The sequence below is a fragment of the Chiloscyllium punctatum genome, chromosome 42, assembly GCF_047496795.1.
Source record: "Chiloscyllium punctatum isolate Juve2018m chromosome 42, sChiPun1.3, whole genome shotgun sequence".
Lineage (NCBI taxonomy): Eukaryota > Metazoa > Chordata > Chondrichthyes > Orectolobiformes > Hemiscylliidae > Chiloscyllium > Chiloscyllium punctatum.
Window position 1 is genome coordinate 45,942,780 of NC_092780.1, and position 27,342 is coordinate 45,970,121.

A 27,342-nucleotide genomic window follows, 5' to 3' on the forward strand; every position below is an offset into this window, starting at 1 on the left:
TCAGTATGGGTGGAAGTCAGAAACAGTAAGGAAGCAGTCACTTTATTGGGAGTTTTCTGTAGACTCCCCCAAGGCAGATTTTGGAAAGGTGCAGAAGTAACAGGGCTGTAGTCATGGGTGACATCAACTTCCCTAATATTGATTGGAAACACCTTTGTGCAAATAGTTTAGATGGAGCACATTTCGTCAGCTGTGTCCAGGAAGGAATCCTGACTCAGTATGTAGGTAGGCCGAATTTGGTACTCGGCAACAAACCAGGTCAGGTGTCAGATTTCTCAGTGGGAGAGCATTTTGGTGACAGTGATCACAGCTCCCTGACCTTTACTTTCGTCATAGAGGGGGATAGGAGCAGACAGTATAGGCAAGTATTTAATTGGGAGAGGGGGAATTACAATGCTATTAGGCAGGAACTGTGGAGCATAAATTGGGAGCAGATATTCTCAGGGAAAAGCAAAGCAGAAATGTGGAGGTTGTTTCGGAAGCACTTGCTGCGAGTGCTGGATAGGTTTGTCCCACTAAAGCAAGGAAGGGATAGTAGTGTCAAGAAACCCTTGAAAAGAGATGTGGAACTAGTCAAGAGGAAGAAGGAAGCTTACTTAAGGTTGAGGAGGCAAGGATCAGACAAGGCTCGGGAGGGATACAAGATAGCCCTAAGGAACTGAAGAATGGACTTAGGAGAGGTGGAAAGGGGCATGAAAAAGCCTTGGCAGGTAGGATTAAGGAAAATCTCAAGGCATCCTACACTTGTGTGAGGAACAAGAGGATGGCCAGAGTGAGGGGAGTGCCAGTCAGGGATAGTGGAGGGAACTTGTGCCTGGAGTTGGAGGAGGTAGAAGAGGCCCTTAATGAAACAGGCAAATATGCTTAATGTTAAGGAGGATGTGCAGAAAATTTGAAAAGCATGAGGACAGATAAATCCCATTGCTCAGGCGGGATATACCCAAGGTTACTACAGGAAGTGAGAGAAGAGATTGCCGCGCCTTTGTTGATGATCTTTGCGTTCTCCCTGTCCACTGGGGTGGTACTAGATGATTGGAGGGTGGCAAATGTTATTCCCTCCTTCAAGAAAGGGAATAGGGATAATCCTGGAAATTACAGACCAGTCAGTCTAACATCGGTGGTGGGCAAATTATTGGAGAGGATTCTGAGACAGGATTTATGATTATTTGGAAAATAGTTTGATTAGAGATAGTCAGCATATTTCTGTGACGGACAGGCCTCACAAGTCTTATTGAATTCTTTGAGGATGTGACAAAACACATTGAAGGTTGAGCAATGGATGTGGTGTATATGAATTTTAGCAATGCATTTGATAAGGTTCCCCATGGTAGGCTCATTCAGAAAGTAAGGAGTCATGGGATACAGGGAAATTTGTCTGTCTAGGTACAGAATTGGCCAGCCCATAGTAGATGGTAGTAGATGGAAAGATTTCAGCCTGGAGCTCGATGACCAGTGGTGTTCTGGAGGGATCTGTTTTGGGAGCTCTGCTCTTTGTGAATTTTATAAATGACTTGGATGAGGAAGTAGAAGTGTGGGTCAGTAAATTTTCCAATGACATGAAATGAGAGATGGAGTTCAACCTGGAAAAGTGTGAAGTGATTCATTTTGGAAGACTGAATTTGAATACAGATTACAGGGTTAAAGGCAGGATTCTTGGCAGTGTGGAGGAACAGAGGGATCCTGGGTCCACATTCATAGATCCTTTAAAGTTGCCACCCAAGTTGATAGAGTGTTAAGAAAGCTTATGGTGCGTTGGCTTTCATTAGTAGGGGGATTGAGTTTCAGAGGTGCGAGGTTACGCTCCAGCACTATAAAGTCTTGGTTAGACCACACTTGGAATATTTTGTTCAGTTCTGGTTACCTCATTATAGGAAGAATGTGAAAACTTTAGAGAGGGTGCATAGGAGATTCACCAGGATGCTGCCTGGACTCGAGGGCATGTCTTATGAAGAAAGGTTGAGGGAGCTCGGGCTTTTCTCATTGGAGGGAAGAAGGATGAGGGGTGACTTGATAGAGGTGTACAAGATGAGAGGCAGAGATAAAGAGGATAGCTAGAGACTTGTTTTCCCAGGGTGGAAATGTCTATCATGAGGAGGCATAATTTTAAGATGATTGGTGGAAAATATAGGGGAGATGTCAGAGTTAGATTCTTTACTCAGAGAGTGGTGGGTGCGTGGAATGCAGTGATAGTAGAGTCAGATATATTGGGGACATTTAAGCGAATCTTGGATATGCACATGGCTGACAGTAAAATGAAGGGTCTGCAGGTTAGTTCAAGTAGGATAAAAGGTCGGCGCAGTATAGAGGGTTGTACTGTTCTAAGTTCATCCCCGGACATTCTGGCCAGAGCGAAGTACTAGTCATAGAGTGATAGAGATGTACAACATGGAAACAGACCCTTCCGTCCAACCCGTCCATGCCGATCACACATCCCAACCCAATCTAGTCCCACCTGCCAGCACCCGTCCCATATCCCTCCAAACCCTTCCTATTCATATACCCATCCAAATGCCTTTTAAATGTTGCAGTTGTACCAGCCTCCACCACTTCCTCTGGCAGCTCATTCCATACTCGTACCACCCTCTGCGTGAAAAAGATGCCCCTTAGGTCCCTTTTATATGTTTCCCCTCTCACTCTAAACCTATGCCCTCTAGTTCTGGACTCCCCCCACCCCAAAGAAAAGACTTTATCTATTCACTCTATCCATGCCCCTCATAATTTTGTAAACCTCTGTAAGGTCATCCCTCAGCCTCCGACACTCCAGGGAAAACAGCCCCAGCCTGTTCAGCCTCTCCCTGTATATCAAATCCTCCTTGTAAATCCTTGCAAATCTTTTCTGAACGCTTTTCAAGTTTCACAACATCTTTCCAATAGGAAGGAGACCAGAATTGCACGCAATATTCCAACAGTGGCCTAACCAATGTCCTGTACAGCCGCAACATGACGTCTCAACTCCTGTACTCAATACTCAGACCAATAAAGGAAAGCATACCAAACGCCGCCTTCACTATTCTATCGACCTGCAACTCCACTTTGAAACTGCACTGAACCAGCTATGAACCTGCACTCCAAGGTGTCTCTCTTCAGCAACACTCCCTAGGACCTTACCATTAAGTGTATAAGTCTTGCTAAGATTTGCTTTCCCAAAATGTAGCACCTCACATTTAGCTGAATTAAACTCCATCTGCCACTTCTCAGCCCATTGGCCCATCTGATCACGATCTTGTTGTAATCTGAGGTAACCTTCTTCGCTGTCCACTCCAATTTTGGTGTCATCTGCAAACTTATTAACTGTACCTCTTATGCCTGCATCCAAATCGTTTATGTAAATGAAAAAAAAGGAGAGGACCCAGCACTGATCCTCATGGCACTCAACTGGTCACAGGCCTCCAGTCTGATAAACAACCCTCTACCACCAGCTTTGAGCCAGTTCTGTATCCAAATGGCTAGTTCTCCCTGTATTTCGTGAGATCTAACCTTGCTGACCCGTCTCCCATGGGGAGCCTTGTCGAATGCCTTACTGAAGTCCATATAGATCACATCTACTACTCTGCCCTCATCAATCGTCTTTGTTACTACTTCAAAAAACTCACTAGGAAAGCACTTCAGTAGTTCCTGTCCACAGCATCTGTTGAAATGGTTCTTAAGATGATCAGAAGACTGCTTCTTGGATATCCTTCTCCAGAGATTGTCACTGTTTGCAGGAGGCACAGCAGCTTTACAGCAAATGCATAAGGAAAAATAAACAGGTTAACTTCTTTTACTACAGAGAATAGAGAGAGTTCCTGAACCAGTCGAGATCAGATGACTTTTCACTTTCTTGTTCAAAGCTACTTTCTGTTCAAGTACTAATAACCAGTTTTACAGTTGTTGGCAGGCAGAGGACCTTTAGCATTAGTCTATGGACTCCTGAGCTGTAATTAATCAGCTACTTATTGTCTGTAGTATCTCTATCCATACACATCATTGACTGCAGCTCATCTGCACCTTCTACTACTGCTTGGACTAGCACCTGTGTAAACAATGTTTACAATGTGTGTCAGATATTTTACTTTCAATACCTTCAACTGCCCTTGGTTTTTAAAACATTTTTCCCTCATTTCAGCCCACAATCACAAATGGAGCAAAATAAAAAGGGAGTTTTTACAGCTACACATTGACAGATTGAACCACCAAAGCCTTGGTGGGAATGATAATTTGCACTGCTCTGCATCATAATTGTTGTTTAAAAAAATACATTGATACTGATTTTAAATAGTGCCTTAATTCACTATTGCTTTCATTGTTTATTGTACTGACTTTGGATTAGTCCAGACTTTAAAGTCTTCCACTTTGGTTTGTTACGCTTGTCATGTACTTGTCAACAGAAGGTCAGACTTCATACTTTAGTGCTTCATAATATAAACTTAGCAACTACAGTCACAGCTACCCCCAGTTTAAGGTCTTGCATTAAAATACACTTTGCATGATGTGATTACAAGTCTCCCTGTATGATGAAACTAAATTAATTCACTTCATGTAATATACAGATCCATTCTGAATGTCGGAAGTTTGGAAAAGCCTACAACCTGAGGTCAGTGGCTGTGTATGGTGGAGGCAGCATGTGGGAACAAGCAAAGGCTCTTCAAGAAGGCGCAGAGATTGTCGTTTGCACACCGGTTAGTATAACAGGTGGAAAACCTGAAGAGATTTGGTAACCAAATGTTTTCTAGTGCAGTGGATCAAAGGGCTAAATAACAGAATTGCTGCTACTGTCAAAATTAGTAAAGCTGTACAGTACAGTGCTTGTAAATTGGAATGTCAATAGCTTTTGGCAGGCAGTGACGTAGTGAAGGTGTCACTGGCTAGTAGTCTAGAATCCCAGGTAATGTTCTGGGGACATGGGTTGGATCCCACCGTGCCAAGTGGGTGATACTTGAATTCAACAAAAATTTGGAATTAAAAACTTTTTTCTAAATTCACTTTTGGCAGTTATAAAAGCCCATCTGGGTCACTAATGTCCTTTAGAGATGGAAATCTGTCCTCACCCAGTGTGGCCTCCATGTGACTCCAGACCTACAGTAACCCACAGGCAGTGAAGAGTCCGCCACGTTACTGTGGGCAATAAATGCTGGCCTGGCTACTGCCCCCCACTGTGAATGAATTAAAACAGAAACAAAATGTTAACATTGAAGAGCAGTTGACTAGACCATATATTTGTGAAAATAACTCTGTAAAGTTGGCCTTAAAATCTAGATTTTAAAATTATACATTTTTTACAATTCACGAAGAAGAATAATAAATCCTAGCTTGTACTGGCACTTTTTGCAAGCATAGGACATTGCAGAAGTGACTTGATATTTAATTATTGAACTATAATCATTATAGTATAGAGAACAAGGGAGTCAGTTTGCACATAAGCTCCTATGAACAGCAATCACTTTTTGTGATAATGATTAAGGAATAGACATTAGCTAGAGACTAGGGATAATTCCTTTTGTTCTGAATAGTACCGTCATAGTATCGTGAAATCTTTTACGTCCATTTAAAAGGGAAGATGAGACTACAGTTTAACGTCTCAATCAAAAGAGAGAACACCCCTTCATGATAGCTTTGAAGTGTTGTCCTTGATTTTTGTGCTCAAAATCTGACTTGAACTAACGACTTCTGCTCAAAGGAAAGAGGACAGTTGGTTCTAATATAACACGATAGTTCAGTTTTTGTGAGATCGTGCATTTCAAGAAAATCGCACAGTAGCCGTGCCATTTAAACCGATGGGGTGGCAATCGCTTTATAGCCAACACCGGTAAGGAAAGTTAGCGTTCTACAAATAACGGCCTTAAGTCTTCAATTCGCGGTGAAGAAACACGTGTTATAGCAGAACCGACTACTTTCAACTGATCCATGGCTGACACTTGATTAAGTTGCCTCTCTGCCTTTTTGTGTTAGATTGAGAATTATTTTTACCATTTTCTGTCAGTTTTGCAGTAGTTGTCAAATATTTCTTGCTGTGGTAATTCAGGATGGATATAAGACTTAAAAATCTGATGTTTGAATAACAGTAGCATACAATTAATTATAAAATATCTCTTGAAATTCCAATCATATTATTCCGAAAGTAGAAATTGCTGCAAAATTTGAACCTGGTATCCATCTGAACCACAAAACAAATTATTGGACATTACATTTTGGTTGCTTCTTCTTACTTTATCCTTTTCCCTAGGGCCGATTAATAGACCACGTGAAAAAGAAAGCCACCAATCTCCAGAGAGTGACCTATTTGGTGTTTGATGAAGCTGACAGAATGTTTGACATGGGCTTTGGTAAGAGATTAAAATGTGTAAAAAGTGAAAACAAAATATATTTTTGGTTGACTTAGTTAAATTAACATGGTGGTCTCTTGTATCCTTACATCTTACTGAATAGGATATTCTGTAATTTTACACCAGGACACTTCTACACATAATTGAATGAATTCTTCAATGAGCCAGGAATGATGGCCTGAATGGGCTCCTTTCAGATTGTACAACCCTGTTTTAAATGCATCTTGTCAAATTGCTGATGCTTCTCCTACCATCACTGTCACAGTACTTTGGAGATACAAGTTCGCTCTAGTGAATGTATATTTACAATATTAAAGTTATTATTTTAGAGACTTTAATCTAAGAGGGTAAGGCAGTGAATGTTGTCTACATGGACTTTTCTGAAGCATTTGACGAGGTCCCTTGTGGTGGGCTGGTCCAGAAGATTAAGCCACGTGGGATCCATGTGAGTTCACAAGTTGGGTGCAAAAGTGGCTTGGTCATAGAAGACAGAGGGTAGTTTTGGAGAGGTGTTTTTCTGATTGGAGATTCGTGACCAATGGTGTTCTGCAAGGATCTGTCTTGGGACCACTGTTGTTTGTCATATATGCAGATGATTTGAATGAAAATGTAGGTGGTCTGATTAGTAACTTTGCAGGCGATATGAAAATTCATGAAGTTGTGGATTGTGAGGATGGTTTTCAATAGACCAGTTTAAAGGTCAGATCTCATAGAGTACAGGGAGAACTAGACATTTCGCTGCAGAACTGGCTCAAAGGTAGAAGACAGAGGGTGGTGGTGGAGGGTTTTTCAGACTGGAGGCCTGTAACCATGGAGTGCCACAAGGATCAATGCTGGCTCCACTACTTTTTGTCATTATATAAATGATTTGGATGTGAGCACAGGAGTATAGTTAGTAAGTTTGTAGATGACACCAAAATTGGACATGTAGAGGACAGCGAAGAAGGTTACCTACAATTACAACAGGATCTTCATCAGATGGGCCAATGGGCTGAGAAGTGGCAGATGGAGTTTAATTCAGATAAAGGCGAGGTGCTGCATTTTGGGAAAGCAAATCTTAGCAGGACTTATACATTTAATGGTAAGGTCCTAGGGAGTGTTGCTGAACAAAGAGACCTTGGAGTGCAGGTTCATAGCTCCTTGAAAATAGAGTTGCAGGTAGATAAGATAGTGAAGAAGTGTTTGATATGGTCTGAGTATTGAGTATAGGAGTTAGGAGGTCACGTTGCGGTTTAACTGGACATTAGTTAGGCCACTTTTGAAATATTGCATGCAGTTGTGGTCTCCTTCCTATCGGAAGGCTGTTGTGAAACTTGAAAGGGTTCAGGAAAGATTTGCAAGGATGTTGCCAGGATTGGAGCTATACGGGCAAGTTGAATAGGCTGGGGTTGTTTTCCCTGGCACGTCGGAGGCTGAGGGGTGACCTAATAGAGGTTTATAAAATTATGAAGGACCTGGATAGCTTAAATAGACAAAGTCTTTTCCCTGTGGTCGGGGAGTCCAGGGGTCATAGGTTTAGGGTGAGAGGGGAAAGGGGCATCGTTTTCACACAAGAGAGTGGTGCATGTAAGGAATGAGCTGCCAGAGGAAGTGGTGGAGGCTGGTACAATTATAACCTTTAAAAGGCATCTGGATGGATATATGAATAGGAGGGGTTTGGAGGGATATGGGCCGGGTGTTGGCAGGTGGACGAGATTAGATTGAGATATCTGGTCGGCATGGACAAGTTGGACCGTGGGGCGTGTTTCCATGCTGTACATTTGTGACTAAATGGAATGGAATTTAATCCAGACAACTGTTAGATGATGCATCTTGGGAGGTCAAATCCAAAAAGAAGGTATACAGTAAATTATAGAACTCCTACCAAGTGATCTAGGGACAAAAGTCTATAGCTCCATGAAAGGGACAACGCAAGTGATAAGATGGTAAAGAAGGCATTCATGATTTAAGGCATTATGAAAATATAAGAGTGAGTACAAAAGTTGGCAAATGATGGTGCAGGTTTATAAAACTTTAGTAGAGTTAATTTGAAGTATCTGTTCTGGTCACTATACTAATGGAATGGAGAGCATGCAAAATAGATTTATCAGGATGTTGCCTGGATTGGAGTGTACTAGCTATAAGGAGAGGATATTGGACAAACTTGGATTGTTTTCACGAGAGAATTTGGGGGTGAAGGACAATCTATTAGAAATATACAAAATTATGAAGGGCGTAGTTTAGGTAGATAGTCAGAGACTTTTTCCCAGGGTGGAAACGTTAAATACAAGGTTGCATAGGTTTAAGATGAGAGGGGAAAAGTTTAAAGATGTGTGAGGCACATTTTTTACGCAGAGGGCAGTAGGTATCTGGGCAAGTGGTAGAAGCAGAGATGATAGCTATGTTTTAGTTTAACTTAGACAAACGTGAACAGGCAGTGAATCGACCATGTGCAGGCAGATGGTATTAGAATGGCACAATGTTTGGCACAGTCATGGAGGGCTGAGGGATTTGTTCCTGTGCTGTACTGTTCTGTGTTCTTCGAGAATATCAGGGTTTAATGTAACCTCTCTGGATAACAGCATCATGATGAATATTTTATGATATATTGTCTCATGGTAACGTCTTTATCTCTTGCAGAATATCAGGTCCGTTCAATAGCAAATCATGTCCGTCCAGACAGACAGAGTAAGTGTTAATGTTTTATTTATTCTTTGTTGTGTGACAGTGTGAGTTTAGCTAAAATTTACCATTTACAGAACAACCTCAGTTATCCGAACATGAATTATCAGAATTTCGGACTGTCCGAACAAGAACTCAGGGTCCCGTAACAACGTTATCCATTATCCGAACAAGATGCTCCCTGCCTGTCTCATTCAGATTAGCAAGCTTGTTCTATAAAGCAGTGATTATACTGAGGAAAATTGAGTTATTTTTCTTCAGTGGCCCAGAATGCTTTGAATTGTTTCAGATTGAGGGGTGTGAACTCAAAACTAGTCCTGAGAACCTAGATGAAACACACAAGGAGATGGTGCAATAAGGATGATTCATTCAGATACTAATTAGGCTTCTTTCAAGAAAAAGTAGCATTTAAGAATATGTATAATTTGAGAAATGACGTGTGCTAAGTATAGAATGCTTGGGAAAAATCAAGTGATTGTATATCAATGAGTCCCAGAGCTCTCCGGTACTGGCGGTTTTCTGCAGCTTGTCTGGGCTTATTGTGAACTCATTGATAGATTGAGTTGCTTGGATTGATCAGCGATTTCATTATTGCAGCATTATGTTGTACTGGGTTGACCGAAGTTGAGCTGATAGGAGTAACATAGGCCATGTTCATGTAACCTGAAAATGTTTGCATAAATGTAATAAACCTCATTGTTTAATCAAAAAGGCACACTATTTCAATCAGAAAGGTAACCATCCTCATCCAACTTGAAACAGTACAGTAATTACAAGTTTTATTTGTTAGATTGTGGACAGGGAAGTCTCTTATTGATTATAAGTTAAGAAAAGCAGAAAATCAAACTGAACTCACCTGTCACAAAAATGACTTCAGTCCCATATCCAAGTAGTTGACTCTTCACTACCTTCTGAAGTGGCCTGACCAGATTGTGTCTCTTTTTTTTCATACCATGATTCAACAAGGAGGCCCAATGACACCTTTTTGGGACTCCTAAGTTATAGGCAATAAGTGCTGACTTAACAGCATTGCCTGCCTGCTGAGAATAAATGTTTAAAAGATGCTGCAGGATTCCAGGGCTGAGAATTTTTTTCATTTGTGGGATATGGGTATACCTAGCTGAGCCAGTATTTATTGCTTATGTTTAGTTGCTGTTGAGAAGGTGCTGATGAATTCCCTCCTTTAACGGCTGCAGTTCATTTGGACTAGAAGAACCATTAGCGGGGGGAGTTCCAGGATTTAGATCCAGTGACGCTGAAGGAGCAACGATATCTTTCCAAAGTCATCAATATGAGTGATTTGGAGGGGAATTAGCAAGCGGGTGGTGTTCTTGTGCATCTCAGTAGATGCACCTTGCCTTTTTTTGGTGGTAATGAATTTGGTAGGTGCTGCAAAAGGATCGTTGGTGAATTTCTGCAGTTCGTCTTGTAGAGGTTGTATACTCCTGCTACTGAACATCAGTAGTAGAGGGAGTAGATGCTGATGAATGTGGTAACTGCTTTGTCCTGGATGGTATCAAGCTTCTTGAGTTTTGTTGAAGCTGCACTCGAACAGGCAAATGGAGGTTATTCCATCACACGCTTTGTTGGTGCTGGGAAGGATTTTAGGAGTAGGGAGGTGAGTTGCACCATCATGACACAACTTTATGGACTGACTGCTCTGCACATCCTGAAGTTACCTTTCACCAATTTTTGTTTGGGATTTACAGTCATAGTTGTAGCTTAAGCAGTTCTTAGAATCCATTCATTTTTATTTAGTTTAGCAGTGTTTACATCTAAAGTCACCTCCTTTCAGAGTTCCAGTGTGTGATTTTTCTGGTTCCTCATAAGCTAAACACTTTCATACTTGAGGTTAAAACATATGAAACCAATGTTTCAATGATTTCACAGCCAGGCTGTGTGATTTCACAGATATGTTACCAACATACTCTTAAATTTTGATTGTCTTACAGCTCTGTTGTTCAGTGCTACTTTCCGGAAGAAAATTGAGAGGCTGGCTCGTGACATTCTCGTTGACCCTATTCGAGTTGTGCAGGGAGACATAGGAGAGGTAATTGCCATTTTATTGTTGAACCTGGCTTGATCTTCCATGTTAATATTAAACCCAATAAAGTATGAGCTATTCCCAGCTGTAATCATGGAATGTATTGAATAGGAGTCAGAGTATTTGAGTTTATATATAAAAATCTTCTGTTAACTGAGTGTCCAAGCTGTACTGCACAAATTTGAAAAGTGTGACGCTGGAAAAGCACAGCGGTCAGGCAGCATCCGAGGAGCAGGAGAGTCGACATTTCAGGTATAGGCCCTTCATCTGGAAAACCTTTCATCTGCTGCACAAAGACAGCAAAGGTGGCTTAAGTGTTTCTCCTGGGGAAACAAAAGGGGAATCAAGAAAGCTTTATCCCTGTAACTGTTTGAACTGTACCGTGACACTCATGGTCCTTCACTGAGATCCTTCATAATTTTCTGTTTAACCTTGTTTCAAAAGGAAACTATATGAACACATCACTTTTAATATCATTTGCAATCATGGCAAACTCATGCCACTTAGATCCAAGCCTAAATTATTGTTGAAAACAAATGGAATCTGGTACATAGCATTGTGGAACCGCACTAGAAAAAAGCCTTCCAGTTACAAAAATATGTATTGCCTCCTCCCCTTTGCTTTCTGAGGCATCATTTTTAACGTTTGTGAGATGTGAGCTTCACTGGCAATGTCAGCATTTTAACTATCATAACATTCAGCCTTTCAGCTGAATGCCTTGCTAGTCCATTTCTATAAATGATTTATATTTATATACATGATTTGGATGAGAACATAGGAGGCATAGTTCCTAAGTTTGTGGATGACACCAAAATTGGTGATTAAATTGAACAGTGAAGAAGGTTATCTAAGAGTATAATGAAATCTTGATCAACTGGGCCACTGGGCCGAGGAATACCAGATGGAGTTTAATCAGTTAAATGAGATATTGTGTTTTGGTGAGACAAACCAGAGCAGCACTTAAGACAGTTAATGATAGGGCTCTGGGGAGTGTTGTTGAACAGAGAGACTTAGGGGTACAGGTACATAGTTCCTTGAAAGTGGTGTTGCAGGTAGACAGGGCGGTGAAGAAGACTTTTGGCACCCTTGCCTTCACTGGCCAGAGCATTGAGCATAAAGTTGGAACATCATGTTACAGCAATAGAAGACATTGGTATGGCCACATTTGGAGTACTGTGTACAATTCCCATCGTTTGCTATAGGAAGGATGTTATTAAACTGGAAATGGTGCAAGAAATATTAACCAGGATGTTACCTAGACCAGAAGGTTTGATTTATAAGGAGATGCTGGAAAAGCTAGGATTATTTTTCCTAGAACTTAGGAGGCTGAGGGGTGACATTATAAAGGTTGATGAAATCATGAGGATCATCGGTAAGGTGAATAGCCAAGGTCTTTTCCACAAGGTAGGAAAGTTCAAATGGAAGGGATAAGCTTAAAGTGAGAGAGGAAAGATTTAAAAGGGACATAAGGGAAACTTCTTTACATAGAGGGCGGTGCATTTAAGGAACAAACTACCAGAGGAAGTGGTTGATGTCGGTACAATTACAACATTTAAAAAACATTTAAAAGGTTAAGAGGGGCCAAATTCAGGTATAATGCAATAGTTTGGTTTAGGAAACTTGGTTGATGTGGATGAGTTACCCTTTGCTGTATGACTCTTTGACTCCACTTTAAAGGTCAGTTCAGAGTCAGCCACTTCACGGATGGTCTAGAGTCATGTGTCGGTAAGACTAGGTAAGGGTGGCAGATTCCCTTTGCTAAAGGACATTGTGACAAAATCCCATCTGGTTCACCAATTGAAAGTCGTTTCAGGGTCACCATTACTGAGCCCAACTTGTAATTCCAGAGTTTATCAATTGAATTTAAATTTTAATAGCTCCCAGAGTATTTATTGGGCTTGAGGTGAGTAGTTCTAATTCTTCATCTTAACTAGTTACGTCGAGATCACTTTGCAGATTTATTGCAGGTACCCCATATTCTAGTGACATGTATGACATGATAGTGGAACATGGATATGTTTACAGAGAAACTCCCCTTGATGATGCACAATGGCAATGGTATTGTAGTATTTTTGCTGGATTGGTAATTCAGAGATCCAGTTAATGTGAGAGAGACTCAAGTTTGAATCCTACCACAGCAGATAGTGGAATTTGAATTCAGTTAAAGTCTGGGATTGAAAGTCTAATGATGACAATAAAGCCGTTGTCGATTGTCGTAAAAACATATTTGGTTCACAAGTGTCCTTTGTGATTCCAGATCAATAGCAGCGTGGTTAACTCTTAACTGCCCTCTGAAATAACCTAGAAGGACACTTAGATATATTGGCCTCTAAAATCACTCAAAAGGAGAATGAAATCAGACACAATGTCTGGTATCACCTAAGACACCAGTAATGATAATGATATACTCAGCCTTTTAAACCCTGCAAAGCCCTCCTTGATAACCTGTTAAAGACCCTGCCAAAATTGCATGAATGATTTATTGTGACTTGCATTTTACAGTGAATAATAAAGTAAAATGCAGTGAAAAGTTTCAACAGTTGCCACAATCCGGTGCCATTTTGAATAGTTAAAGAAGGAAAAGAATAAAAGGTATAGTTGAAAGATAATCCTGAGCCAGTTCAAGAGCTGCTACCCCATCTCCACTGCCTTGCCATCCCCTCCAACGTAGGAATTGCCACTCTTATGTGCCATCTCTTCACCGCTGGGCCTACGTCATCGATGCTGGGTCCCATGCTGAACCCATACTCAGCGTCCCTCCCCGCCCCCCCCTCAAACCAGGAGTCCTGGCTCCAGGCACACCACACTGCAACTGCTGCCTCACCAAGAGCCCCCGCCCTGGGCCTGCGGCAACTAGCAGTCCCTGACTCGTAATTGCCAGACCAGGCCAGCGATGCCAACTCGCCAAGAGTCTGCCTCCAACCACCCTCCTCTGCGATGTCTCCTTGACTGCTCTGTAGTTTTGAAAAGTCCACTGCCTCCGATCAATGAAAGAGCTTGACAGCACTGGCCTCGAATGTCTGGAGGATGCCCCTGCTGCCGCTGCTGCTGCCACCACCACCTCCATGCAGAACTGCGTCCACTGCTGCCTCAGAGTTGTCTCACAAACCATGTATTGTCCCAGACAGCACCAGCCTTGATAAACCCAACAGAGCTGGTGCTGCAGTGCAATAAATTATGGAGGGAGTTGCCTTAGAAGTCATCAAAATTGTCTCCAACGTAACTGGACCACTGCCAGGTGGTGAGGGAACCATCAAGAAGGAGAAACCTATTTGAGCGCATTCTTTGTTGCAGATGCATCTGTCCATGACAATATTGGTAAAAATGACCAGTGCACAGTCTTTGTGGAGACAAAGCCCCATCTTCATATTGAGGATATCTTTATAATGTACACACAACACAAGCAACAGTTCAGATCTAAACTCTATAAACTTGACACCTCTAGTCATGAATGATAGTGTATAGTAAAACCAATTGGTTGAGGAGGAGGCTTCATAAATATCCTTTCCTTAGTTATGGGGAAGCTTAGCTTATCAATACAAAAGATGGGGCTAAAACATTTGCAGAAATCCTAATCCAGAAATACCCAATAAGAGGCCTCCTCCAAAGATCCCCAGCATCATAGATGCCAGTCATCAGCCAATTTCAAGGGTCACTCCTAACCTTGTTGCAGCCTTCATTCAAGCATAGATAAAGGCTGATTTCCAGAGGTGAGAATGACTGCTTTTGACATCAAGGTTGTATTTGACCAAGTGTGGCATCCTAACAATACCTGAGTGAATGGAAATCAAGGGGAAAATTCTGCACAGGTTGGAGTCATGCCTGGCACATAGGAAGGTGGTAGTGTTTGTTGGAGATCAGTTATCTCAGGTCAGGACATCACTGCAGGAGCTTCTTAGGGTAATGTGCTAGAACTAATCAACTTTAGCTGCTTCATCAACGACCTTCCTTCTGTTGTAAGATCAGAAATGTGGATATTTGCTGATTGTGCAACACCATTTTAGATACTAAGCAGTAATTGTTCGAATGCAGCATTTCCTGGACAGTATCCAAATTTGGGATGACTAATAGCAAGTAACATTTGAGCCACAAATTACCAGACAGTGATCATCTCCAACAAGTGAGAATCTAACCATCGCACCTTGACATTCAGTGGCATCCCTGCGTGGTACCCTCCATGATCAGCATCCTGGTGGTTACCATTGACAAGAATCTGAACTGGAATAACACAAATACTGTGGCCACACAAGCAAGTCAGAGGCTTGAAATTCTCCAGCGTGTAACTCATCCCCCAACACTCCATCTGCAGTGTCCTTCATCTACAAGGCACAAGTCAGGAGTGTAATGAAATAATCCCCTCTTGCCTGGTTGAGTGCAGCTCCAATAACACTCCAGAAGCTTGATACTATCTAGGACAAAGCAGCCTGTTGATTTGCACCACATCCAAAAACATTCAGTCCCCCACTCTGATGTTCAGTAGCAGCAGTGTGCATTCTCTACATGCAGAAATTCACCCAGGCTCCTTAGACACCTCCTTCTACACCTACTGCCAATTGCATCTAAAAGGGCAAAGGCAGAAGATACATGTGACTACTGTCATCTGCACGTTCCCCTGCAAGCAGTCACTATGCTGACTTGGAAATATACCACTATGCCTTCAGTGTCACTGGGTCAAAGTCCTAGATTGTGTTCGCCCCCTGGAGCCACTGTCAGTGATGTCACTGATGACTGCAGGTATCCTAAAGGTGGTGGTGGTTGGGGGAGTGGGTGGGGAGGGAAGGAGGGAATAGTAAGTCAGAGGTCATGGTACATGTTGGTGCAAATGGTATAGGCAGAATAATGGATGAGGCTTTGTATCAAGAATTCGGAGATCTAGGCCATTGATAGGCTGTTAAATGAGTACTTCACTTCTGTCTTAATTTGGGAGGAGGAGTGTGCAGGGTCAGAATTTGAGGGGGATTGAGAGGTTCTTGATCAGCTTGACATAAGGCATAAAGTGGTGCCAGAGGTTTTAGAACATAGAACAGTACAGCACAGTGTAGACCCTTTGGCTCATGATGTTGTGCTGAGCATTTATTTTAATCTAAGGTCAACCTAACCTGCACATGCCTCCATTACTTCCATCCATGTGCTTAAATGTCCCTAACGTCTTTGACTGCTAGCACCACTGGCAGTGCATTCCCTGCACCCACCACTCTCTGCGTAAAGAAACTACCTCTGACATCTCCCTGATACCTTCCTCCAATTGCCTTAAAATTATGACCCCTCGTGACAGCCATTTATGCCTTTGGGGGAAAAGTCTCTGGCTATCTACTCTACTTTTGCCTCTCATTACCTTGTACACCTCTATCAATTCACCTCTGTTCTTTCTTGTCTCCAGTGTGAAATGCCCTAGCTCACTCAACCTCTCTTCATAAGACATGCCCTCCAATCTGGGCAGCAGCCTGGTAAATTTCCACTGCACCCTCTCTAAAGCATCTACATCCTTTGTATAATGAAGCGACCAGAACTGGACACAATATTCCAAGTGTGGTCTAACCAGGGTTTTATAGAGCTGCAGCAAAACCTCGCAGCTATTAATCTCAGTCCCCATGTTAATGAAAGCCAATGCACTGTACACCTTCTTAACAACCCATCAACTTGGGTAGCAACTTTTGGCAAGCTTAAAAATGGACAAACCTTCAGATCCAGATGAATTTTGTCCTGCTACTTTGGGAGATGAGAGACAAACTGACATGAGCTCTGACCCAAATTTTACCCTGTACAGTCACAGGAGGTGCCAGAGGACTAGAGGACAGCAATATGGTATTTTCAAAAAGGGTGGCGGGGATAAATCAGGGAATTACAAACCAGTGAGTCTAACATCAGTAGTAGAGAAACTATTGGAGAAAATTCTGAAAGAGAGAATTAATCTCCACTTGGAGCGGCAACATTTGATTCAGGATAGTCAGCACGGCTTTCTCACTGGAAGGTCATGTCTTATAAATTTGCCTTTCTTTCAAGCCAGCGGTCAAATGTGCAGCTAAAGGTCATGTAGTTAATGTATTTCACATTGATTTCAGCAAAGCCTTTAGCAAGGTCCCATATGAAAGACTGATAAAGCAAGAGATCTAGGGTATCTTGGATCCAAAATTGGCTTAGTGACAGGAGACAGACAGTGGTTATAGAAGGCTGTTTGAGTTACTGAAGTCCAGTGTCAAGTTAGACCACACTTGGAATATTGTGTCCAGTTCTGGTTGCTTCATTATACAAAGGATGTAGATGCTTTAGAGAGGGTGCAGAGGAAATTTACCAGTATGCTGCCCAGATTGGAGGGAATGTCTTATGAAGAGAGGTTGAGTGAGCTAGGGCATTTCACACTGGAGAGAAGAAAGAACAGAGGTGAATTGATAGAGGTGTACAAGGTAATGAGAGGTAAAAGTAGACAGCAGTAGTGGGTTCCTTATTGTTTGTGGTATACATCTGTAAATAGTACAGTGAGAATGGGGGTGGGGTGGGGTAGTGGTGGTGGGGAAGCTGGGAGAAATGTTGCTGATGACCTAAAGGTTGGTCATGTGGTTAACACTGAGGAAAAAGGTCTTGGGTCACAGGAAGATATTGATAGGTTGGTCATTTGGCCAGATCAGTGGCAAGTGGAACTTAACCCTGTGAGGTATTGCATTTTGGAAGCAGTAACAAGACAAGGGCGTCTTCAATGAATGCAGGGCACTCGGATATTCAGAAGAACAAAGGATCTTGCAGTGCTTGTCCACAGATATCTAAAGGAGGCAGGACATGTTAATGACGTAGTTTTGAAGACATATTGCCTAAATCAATTGTGTCTTAGATTATAAGAGCAGGGAATTGGAGCTGTGCAAAGCTTTGGTTAGGTCACAGTGGGAGCAGAGTGTATAGTTCTGGAAGCTACAAAATAGGAAGGATGTGATTGTATTGGAGAGGGTGCACAGAAGATTCCCCAGGATGTTGCTTGGGTTGGAGCATTTGCGCTAGGTTGGGATCTTATTGAGGTGTATAAGATTATGAGGGGCATTGGCAGGGTGGATATAAAGCAGCTGTTTGTAGTTGAAGGGTCACTAATGAGGGGCATAATTTTAAAGTGAAAGACTGGAGGTTTACAAGGGATTTGAAGCAACATTTTTAACCTGGAGAGTGATGTTGATCTGGAAAGATAATAGAGATGGGAAACATCACAACCTTTCAAGAAAAAAATATGTTTGGCACTTGAAATGTCATAACATTTAAGGCTTTTGTAATGGGCTGGAAAGTGGGATTAGTGTGGATAGATTGGTACATACTTGATAGACCAAAAGGCCTGTTCTGTGCTGAAGGCTGTATGACTCTTCACTTTGCAAAAGACACTCTTATGAGGAGAGATTTGCAAACTTAGAGTTTTCCAAGGCAATAGCAATATGATTATTATAACCGTGGTACGATAGGAAGGGCACAGCACACAAGAAACAACATTCTAACCTTATTTGCTGATGTAGCAAAACATGATAAAAGTATGAAATTAAAGGCTCTTTACCTGAGTGGTTGAGCAAATATAATAGTATGGAATAATTGATGGCATAATTTTAACTAAATATGAATATGATAGCAACCTCAGAGACAGGGTTACATGTGGTTTGCAGATTTAAGAGAAATTTCTGAAGGACAGTAAGGAGGGAAAGGAACTAGGATAGATCTGTTGGCAAAGGTGTTCGAAATAATCTTGGTTCAGAAGATCAAGAAGTTGAATAATTTTTGGGGATGAGAAATAACAAAGGAACAAAGTCAATGGTGAGTAGTTTTATAGCACTCCTTACAGTATTTTTGCCTTTGGACAAAGTATAAATCAAGAAATATTGGGAGTTTATATGAAAGTTGTTGGAAGAATACTGGATGATCATATTGGTTTAATTAATCAAAGTAGCAAAGCTAGTATTTAAGATGGGTACACAATGTGTTTCTCAGGAGGATGATACAAATAATTCACAAAGTGATATAGTTAGATTAAGTGAGTGGATAAAATTTTATTTATGGAGTAAAGATGTGGGGAAAAAGGAGTGGTTGTCCTATTTGGCAAGAAGACTCAAATTATTTGTATTCATTATTTAGTATATTTATATACAATTACTGCAGAAAGGGTGTCCTTGTACATGATTCACAAAAAGTTAGCATGAAAGTACAGCAAGTAATAAAGAAGGTTTGTGGAATGTTTGCCTTTATTGCAAAAGGTGTAGTGAATGTAATGCGATCAGCCAGATGGACCTAATAGAATATGAGTTCCCTGATTGGGGCTGTTAACCTGGCCCAGTAAGGGAGCCCTGGCTGATCGGTATAAGCAATAATGTCGGAGGTTCTGTTTACTGTAAGAGCTACCTCTGAGGACGCCAGACCAGTGTCAACTATTATGCACGTATAAGTAAAGTGTGACTTTCTGACTGGATACCAGCCTCTGTAGAATTATTTTAAGCAGGAATGTGGAACAGTCAATTTTTCATAACATTCATTGATGAGACTAGACTTGAAGTGGTGCCTACAATTTTTGTCTCCTTTTCTATGAAGGGATATAATTGTATTGGAAGCAAATTGAAAGAGGTTCACTAGTCTGAAACATGAGAAGTAGGCATTAAGCTTATATAAAAAGTTTCAGCAGGTTTGGTCATGCTCATTGAAGTTTGAAGAATGAGGAAGCATGCAAGATTTTGAGGGCCTTAACAGAAAGTTGCTGAGAATTCTGCCGTGTATTGAAGAATCTAAAGCTAGGGATACAGTTTCTAAATAAGGGACCATCTATTAAAAACTTAGACGAGGAGGATTTTGTTTTCTCAGAAGATTATTCATCTTTAGAAGTTTCTCAGATCATTGGTGGTTTGACTATTGTCTAATTTGGCCTTGAATACATTCAGATTTTTGATCTGCAAGGGAGTTAAGGTGATGAATGCAGGCTGGTAAATGGAGTTGAAACTACATTCCAAACAGCCATGGCCAAACAAGCTTCAGAGGCTGAATGGCCTACTCTTACTCCTATCCCTCTGATTTTTTTTTAATGGTCTTCCCCTGACATATTTTAGAAATTCCTCCCAGTTCTTACATTTTATTCTAATTTTATCCCAGTTGATATAGGCTAACATGTACCCTCATTTCACCACTGTAGTTCTTACTTACATCTGTGATTGAGTCTGGGTGGGATGCTATTTGGAGAGTCAGATTTGTTGGACCAAATGGCCTGCTTCCACACTGCAGTGATGCTATGAAAAGGAAGTATTGAGAATAGGAGTTGGGAGGTCATGTTGCAGCTGTATTGGACATTGTTTAGGTCACTTTTGGAATATTGTGTGCAGTTCTGGTCTCCTTCCTATCTGAAGGATGTTGTGAAACTTTAAAGAGTTAAGAAAAGATTTCCAAGGATGATGCCCGAGTTGGAGGGTTTGAGATGGGCCTGTTTTCCCTGGAGTGTTGGAGGCTGAGGGGTGACTTTATACAAGTTTATTAAATAATTGAGGGGCATGGATAGGGTAAATAGACAAAGTCTTTTCCCTGGGGGAGAGAGAGTTCTGAACTAGAGGGCATATGTTTAGGGTAAGAGGGAAAAAATTATTAAAGGGACCTAAGGATCAATTTTTCATGCAGAGTATGGTACACGTATGGAACGGGCTGCCAGAGGAAGTGGTGGAGGTTGGTACAATCACAACATTCAAAAGACATCTAGATGGGTATATGAATACAAAGGGTTTAGAGGGATATGGTACTAGATTAATTTACGATATCTAGTTGGCATGGGCGAGTTAGACCAAGGCCTGTTTTCGTGCTGTATATCTGTATGACTCTTAACGGCGTGTTAGGGTTTTGAGATGTACAAATTGAAATGCAAATGAAAGGAAAACATATGCCTGGCCTCTGTCAGATCAATCTTTAACCTCGGATGTTTAATTGTACTTGGCAATACAACCTATTTCCACATGGCTATTCGTGCTTGTCTCTCACCAACCTAATATTCATTCTGATTTAGGCCAACGAGGATATTACTCAGATCGTGGAGATTCTTGTAGCTGGTCCTGACAAGTGGAACTGGCTCACGAGGCGGCTGGTAGAGTTGTCATCGAGAGGAAGTGTTTTGATTTTTGTGACCAAGAAAGCTAATAGTGAAGAGCTTGCTGCCAATTTAAATCAGGAGGGATACACTGTTGGGCTGTTACATGGTGACATGGATCAGAGTGAAAGAAACAAAGTAATTTCTGACTTCAAGAAGAAGACAATTCCTGTTCTTGTGGCTACAGATGTAGCAGGTGAGTGTTTCCCTACCCAAGAGGGATTAATTGTCGCCCTTTGTCAAAATTACCATTTCAGATGTTTTCTGCCATGCCTACCCAGTGCTTTGCAAGTGGAACGACAAAATGCATACTGCAATGTTGGGGCTTTTACATACACTTGGAAATGAATCACTGCAATTTTCACCATTCATGGGCTGCTCAGTGGTTAGCACTGCTCCCTCACAGCATCAGGTACCTGGATTCGATTCCATCCTCAGGTGACTGTCACTGTGGAGTTGGTTTTCCCAGTATCTGGGTGCTCCAGTTTCATCCCATAGTCCTAAAATGTGCAGGTTAGGTAAATTGACTGTGCTAAATTGCATTCCTTAGTGTCCAGGAATGTGCAGGCGAGGTGGATCATACATGGGAGTGCAGGGTTACAGCAATAGGGTAGTGGGGGTGAATCTAGGTGGGATGCTGTTCAGAGGGTCACTGTGGACTCAATGGGCCGAATGGCCTGTGTCCACATTGTAGATATTCTATAATTATAGTCAGTGTTTTAGTCTCATGCAATTTATTGATTGTACAAGCAGGATTGTTAATTCAACTAATAGTTCCTGGCCCTAAATAAATTGTAAAATAGCCAAACAATTTCCTACATTTGAAAATAAGTGCTAGTTTCTTCAGCACTTGGTTATTATTCCTTCAATGAAATCTGTCTAAAGTTCCATTGCTAACTTGCATGGAAAGGGTGCAACTTGATCTCCTTGAACACTGATTTTTTTTCATCTTGCAATTATTGTTTGTAAAGGAACAGGAGTGTCAGTAGTAGCAGCTGCAAAGCAGCTTAAACTCCACTGAAGTTTGACTTGGGTAACCCTGGTAAACAATTAATGATAAAAAAAAACTAAAAATAAAATGAAAACAAAGTGTTAGAGAAACATCTGGCAGCAAATGTGGAAAGCTAAACAATTACTGATTTGAGTCCAATCTTATACTGCTTCACAACTTCAAACTAGGACTCCCTGGAGCCTGCTCTGCCATTTGGTATGATTGTGACTAATCTCATCTCGACCTCAACTTTACTTCCTTGCTCGCTCTCCGTAACCTTTCAGCCCGTTACCAATTAAAAACCTGTTTATTTCCTCCTTAAATTTACTCAACATCCCAGCATTCACCGTACTCTGGAGTAGTGAATTCCCCAGATTCAGGACCCTTTGAGAGAAATAATTTCTACTCATTGCTGTTTTAAATCTACTGTCCCTTATCCTAAAACGATGACCTCTCATTCTACTTTGCCCCATGTGAGGAAACATCCTTTCCACGTGTATTTTTTTCAGTCCCCTTTATCATCTTTGAGCCGCATGGTTAACACTGCTGCCTCACAGCACCAGGGACCTGGATTCAGTTCCAGGTTTGAATGAATGTCTCTGTGGAGCTTGCATGTTTTCCCTGTCTGTGTGGGTTCCTACCGGGTGCTTTGGTTTCTTCCCACAGACCAGAGATGTGCAGCTTAAGTGAATTGGCCAAGCTAAATTGTCAAGGGATGTGGAGGTCAGTGGCTTAACGAGGTAAATGTGCGGTTATGGGGATAGGGTAGGGCTCTGGGTTGGATACTGATAGGAGTGTGGGTCGATGGGCCAAATGGTCTCTTTCTGCATTGTAGGAATTCTATGATCTCCTATATCTCAATTAGAGCAGAAGAGAGATAGAAAACTGATGGGTATTATGCTCCTGTTAAAGGGCAGAGGAACAAGTGGAACTGAAGGAAAGGTTACATAAAAGTTAGTGTGATGTGGAGGTGCCAGTGTTCAACTGGGGTGGACAAAAGTCAAGTCACATGACATCAGGTTATTGTCCAACAGATTTAGTCCAATGAATCATAAGCTTTCGGAGCACTGCTCCTCCGTCAAGTAAAATGAGAGTGTTTAGAGACCAAGGGTTCTATCAAACAAAAAGCAAAAGGAGTCTTAATGATTATAAAGAGACTAAGCACAAATAACTGATGCCAATCCTATGCCTGGAGCAAAATGCAGAGTTAACTTTTCAGTTTTTTATCATACCCATTGTATATTACAGCATTTTCTGCTTTTGTGTCACATTTTCAGCATCCACAGTACTTTGCTGTTTTTTAAAAAAATGCTTCAATTAGCTGTCCTTGAAGTGCTTAGCTGGATTGTCGTAATGGAATTAGTTGGAAAGACAGCTTAATGAGCTGAGAACAACTCACTGAATATCTTTTTCTCCAAGGTGTGATTACCATCTCGTTGACACTCGAGTTTTATAGTCTACTAATTGAACTAAATTGTAAAAATGTGTTAAATGTTCATTCACGGCAGTATCTCAGGTTAATATTATGTGAATCTGCTGTGACAAATAGCTCTGGTCTTTCCACAGCACTGAGCTAGTTCCAGTCAGACGTCAGTTACTATTATCTTAAACTACAAAACATTATCTCGTTCACATAAAATCATAAAATTATGTCAGACAGAAGTATTTCAAATACCTCTATAAAATGTCCTCTTAACCTTCTTTGAAAAAAAACAAAATCACTCAAATGCTTCATTTCTGATGCTATTCTAGTAAATCAGAGATGTACTATCTCAAAGGCCTTGAAATCCTTCAAAAGTACAGTGCTTATAGTTAAACACATTGCTCTAGCTAAAGCCTAACCAGTGTCACATTAGAGCTTAGAATAAACTACTTGCTTTTGTACTCTAGGTGCTCTATTGATTTTGCCTCCCCGCATTCTTATATAATTACCACAGCATATTTGTTTAAATCGGTCCACCTGAGATCTGTTCCTTTTCCCCTTACTGTTTACTAGTTTCCAAGTTTTGTATCATAAGAATGTAAAAAAATAAGAGCAGTAGAATGTCAATCAGTCCCTTAAACCTGCTTTGACATTTAGTGAGATCATCTAGGAGAAAGTGAGGACTGCAGGTGCTGAAGATCAAAGTCAGAGTGTAGTGCTGGAAAAGCACGGCAGGTCAGGCAGCATCTGAGGAGCAGGAGAGTCAACGTTTCGAGCCACAAGCTCTTCATCAGGAATGAGGGTTCTCCCAAGAGACCTGAGATATAAATGGAAGGGGTTTGGGGGGTGGTGGGGAAAGGGGGGGGGGGGGGGGGGGGGGGGGCGACAATTTTGGGGGAAGGTCAGAGAGGAGGGTGGAGCAGATAGGTGGGAAACAAGATGGACAGGTAAGACAGTTCAAGAGGGTTGTGCTGGGTTGGAAGGTTGGATCGGGGATAAGATGGGGGGAGGGGAAATGAGAAAACTGGTGAAATCCCCGTTGATCCTGTGTGGTTGGAAGGTCCCAAGGCAGAAGATGAGGAGTTCTTCCTCCAGGTGTCAGGTGGCTAGAGGTTGGCAGTGGAGGTGGCCAAGGACTTGCATGTCCTTGTCAGAGTGAGGGGGGGAGTTAAAGTGTTCGGCCACAGGGCAGTGTGGTTGTTTAGTGCCTGTGTCCCAGACTTGTTCTCTGAATTTAGAGATGCCGGTGTTGGACTGGGGTGTACAAAGTTAAAAATCACACAACACCAGGTTATAGTCCAACAGGTTTAGTTTGGAGCGCCGAAAGCTAATGTGCTTCCAACTAAACCTGTTAGACTATAACCTGGTGTTGTGTGATTTTTAACTTTGTTCTCTGAAACTTTCTACAAGTTGGCGTCCTGTCTTCCCAATGTAGAGGAGACCATACCGAGAGCAATGGACACAGTAGATGACGTGTGAAAGTACATGTGAATCTCTGTCAAATGTGGAAGGATGCTTTGGGGCCTTGGACAGAGGTGAAGGGGAAGATTAGATTAGATTAGATTACTTACAGTGTGGAAACAGGCCCTTCGGCCCAACAAGTCCACACCGACCCGCCGAAGCGCAACCCACCCATACCCCTAACCTAACACTACGGGCAATTTAGAATGGCCAATTCACCTGACCTGCACATCTTTGGTCTGTGGGAGGAAACCGGAGCACCCAGAGGAAACCCATGCAGACACGGGGAGAACGTGCAAACTCCACACAGACAGTCACCTGAGGTGGGAATTGAACCCAGGTCTCTGGCGCTGTGAGGCAGCAGTGCTAACCACTGTGCCACCGTGCTGCCCTGTGGGCGCAGGTTTTGCACTTCTTGCGGTGAGAGGGGAAGGTGCCAGGAGTAGAGGGTGAATTGATGGGGGTGCATGGACCTAACCGGGAGTCACGAAGGAATGGTCTTTACAGAACATAGATAGGGTTGGGGAGGGAAGTATATCCCTGGTGATTGGGCCTGTTTGTAGTTGGCGGAAATGGTGTTGGGTGATGAGTTGTATCTGGAGGTCACCAACTCAGTACCGCCCTCTTGAACTGTCCTACCTGTCCATCTTCCTTCCCACCTACCCACTCCACCCTCCTCTCCAACCTATCCCCTTCACCCCCATCTTCATCTACCTATCCCATTCCCAGCTACCTCCCCATCCCACACCTCTCCCATTTATCTTTCAACCCCCTTGGACTACCCCCTCGTTCTGATGAAGATTCTATGCTCAAATTGCCAACTCTCCTGCTCCTCTGAGAAACTGCCTGACCGGCTGAGCTTTTCCAGCACCACACTCTTCAATTTAGTGAGATTATGGCTGATGTTCAGACTTGTAACTGCTTTGCTATACTGTTGCCATACCCTGTAATGGTTGGAATGCGAAGAAATCTACCCATCTCGGTCTTGAACATGCTCAACAACTGAGCCTCCACAGCCCCCTGGATGAAGCATTCCAAAAACTGAACACCCTGATTAGTCCTAAATGGCCTACCTCTTATTTTGAAACCTCGCCCACAGCTGTAGATCCCCATTTCCACACCCCCTCCCCACCCCTCCCCCCCACACACAACTGACTGTCTCCAGTCATGGGAAAATGTGCTCTTGCATCTTTCATCTACCCTGTTGAGCCATGTAAGAATTTCTCATGTTTGAATGAGATCACCTCATTCTTCTAAACTCGAGAGACTAAAGGTCCAGTCTATTTTATGTTTCCTCATTGGACAACCTCTACATCACGGGAATGAATTGAGTCACCGTTTGTTGCACTCCCTCTCTTGGCAAGTATGCCTTTCCCTAAGGAAGGAGGCCAAAACCCCTCTCAGTACTCCAGGTGAGCTCTCACTAAGGCTTTATATGATTGCAAAAAGATATCCTCACCCTCTATACATATATCCTTCAGTAATAAAATGGAGGCAGCAATCTAGTGATATTATCACTGGACTGTTAATCCAGAGATCTAAATAACGTTCTGGGGACTCTGGTTTAAACCAATGGCAGATAATGGAATTTGAATTCAATAAAAATCTGGGTTTAAGAGTCTAATGATAACCATGAATCCATTGTTGATTATCGGAACACCTACCTGTTCACTTAGACCTTTTGGGAAAGAATCTCCCATCTTTACCTTGGTCGCGCCTGCACATGACTCCAGACCCATGTGGTTAATTCTTAACTGCCACGGGGCAATGAGGAATGGGCAATAAATGCTGGCCTAACCAGTGATTACCTCATCCCATGAATTAATTATATATAAAACATTAACATACGATTTGCTTTAATTGTTTGCTGTACCTGGGTGTAAACTTCCAGTGACTCATGAACAAGAATTACCCAAGTCCGTTTGAGGTTCAACATTTCCCAAACACATCCATTTATTTTCATTTTTCCTACCAAAGTGGAGAATTACAAGGTTTCCACTTTCTCTACTTCATATTCCTTGACAATTTTTTACCCACTCACTTAACTTGCCCAAATAGTCTCTGATGTGTCTTTGCATCTTCTCCTGCCACAGCCTAAGGAAACATCATCAGTGCATTCAATCTGTCAAGTCCTGTCAGAATTTTATACACTTCAGTGAGATGTTCTCTCATTCTTCTAAAGTCCAGTGAATGCAGGCCAGGTTGACACTTCATACAGTATGTCAGGTTGTAGTTTAGGTTTATTTGGAACCACAAGCTTTCAAATAAACCTGTTGAACTATAACCTGGTGTCATGTGATTTTTAACTTTGTCCACCCCAGTCCAACACTGGCACCTCCACATCATACAATATGCCTGCCATCCTGGGAATCAGTTTGGTGAACT

The 27,342-nt window shown here is 42.0% G+C and overlaps 1 protein-coding gene across 3 annotated transcripts in view; it reads left to right on the forward strand.

Annotated features, from left to right (window-relative positions):
- Positions 1 to 27,342, forward strand: part of ddx42 (DEAD (Asp-Glu-Ala-Asp) box helicase 42) — an 82,567-nt gene that overhangs the window by 38,766 nt on the left and 16,459 nt on the right. For all 3 annotated transcript variants that reach the window (XM_072561904.1, XM_072561905.1, XM_072561906.1), the window contains 5 exons: positions 4,530 to 4,658; positions 6,203 to 6,302; positions 8,922 to 8,969; positions 10,916 to 11,013; positions 21,002 to 21,278. In XM_072561904.1, the coding sequence (XP_072418005.1) occupies positions 4,530 to 4,658; positions 6,203 to 6,302; positions 8,922 to 8,969; positions 10,916 to 11,013; positions 21,002 to 21,278 (652 nt within the window). The remainder of the gene's footprint in view (positions 1 to 4,529; positions 4,659 to 6,202; positions 6,303 to 8,921; positions 8,970 to 10,915; positions 11,014 to 21,001; positions 21,279 to 27,342) is intronic.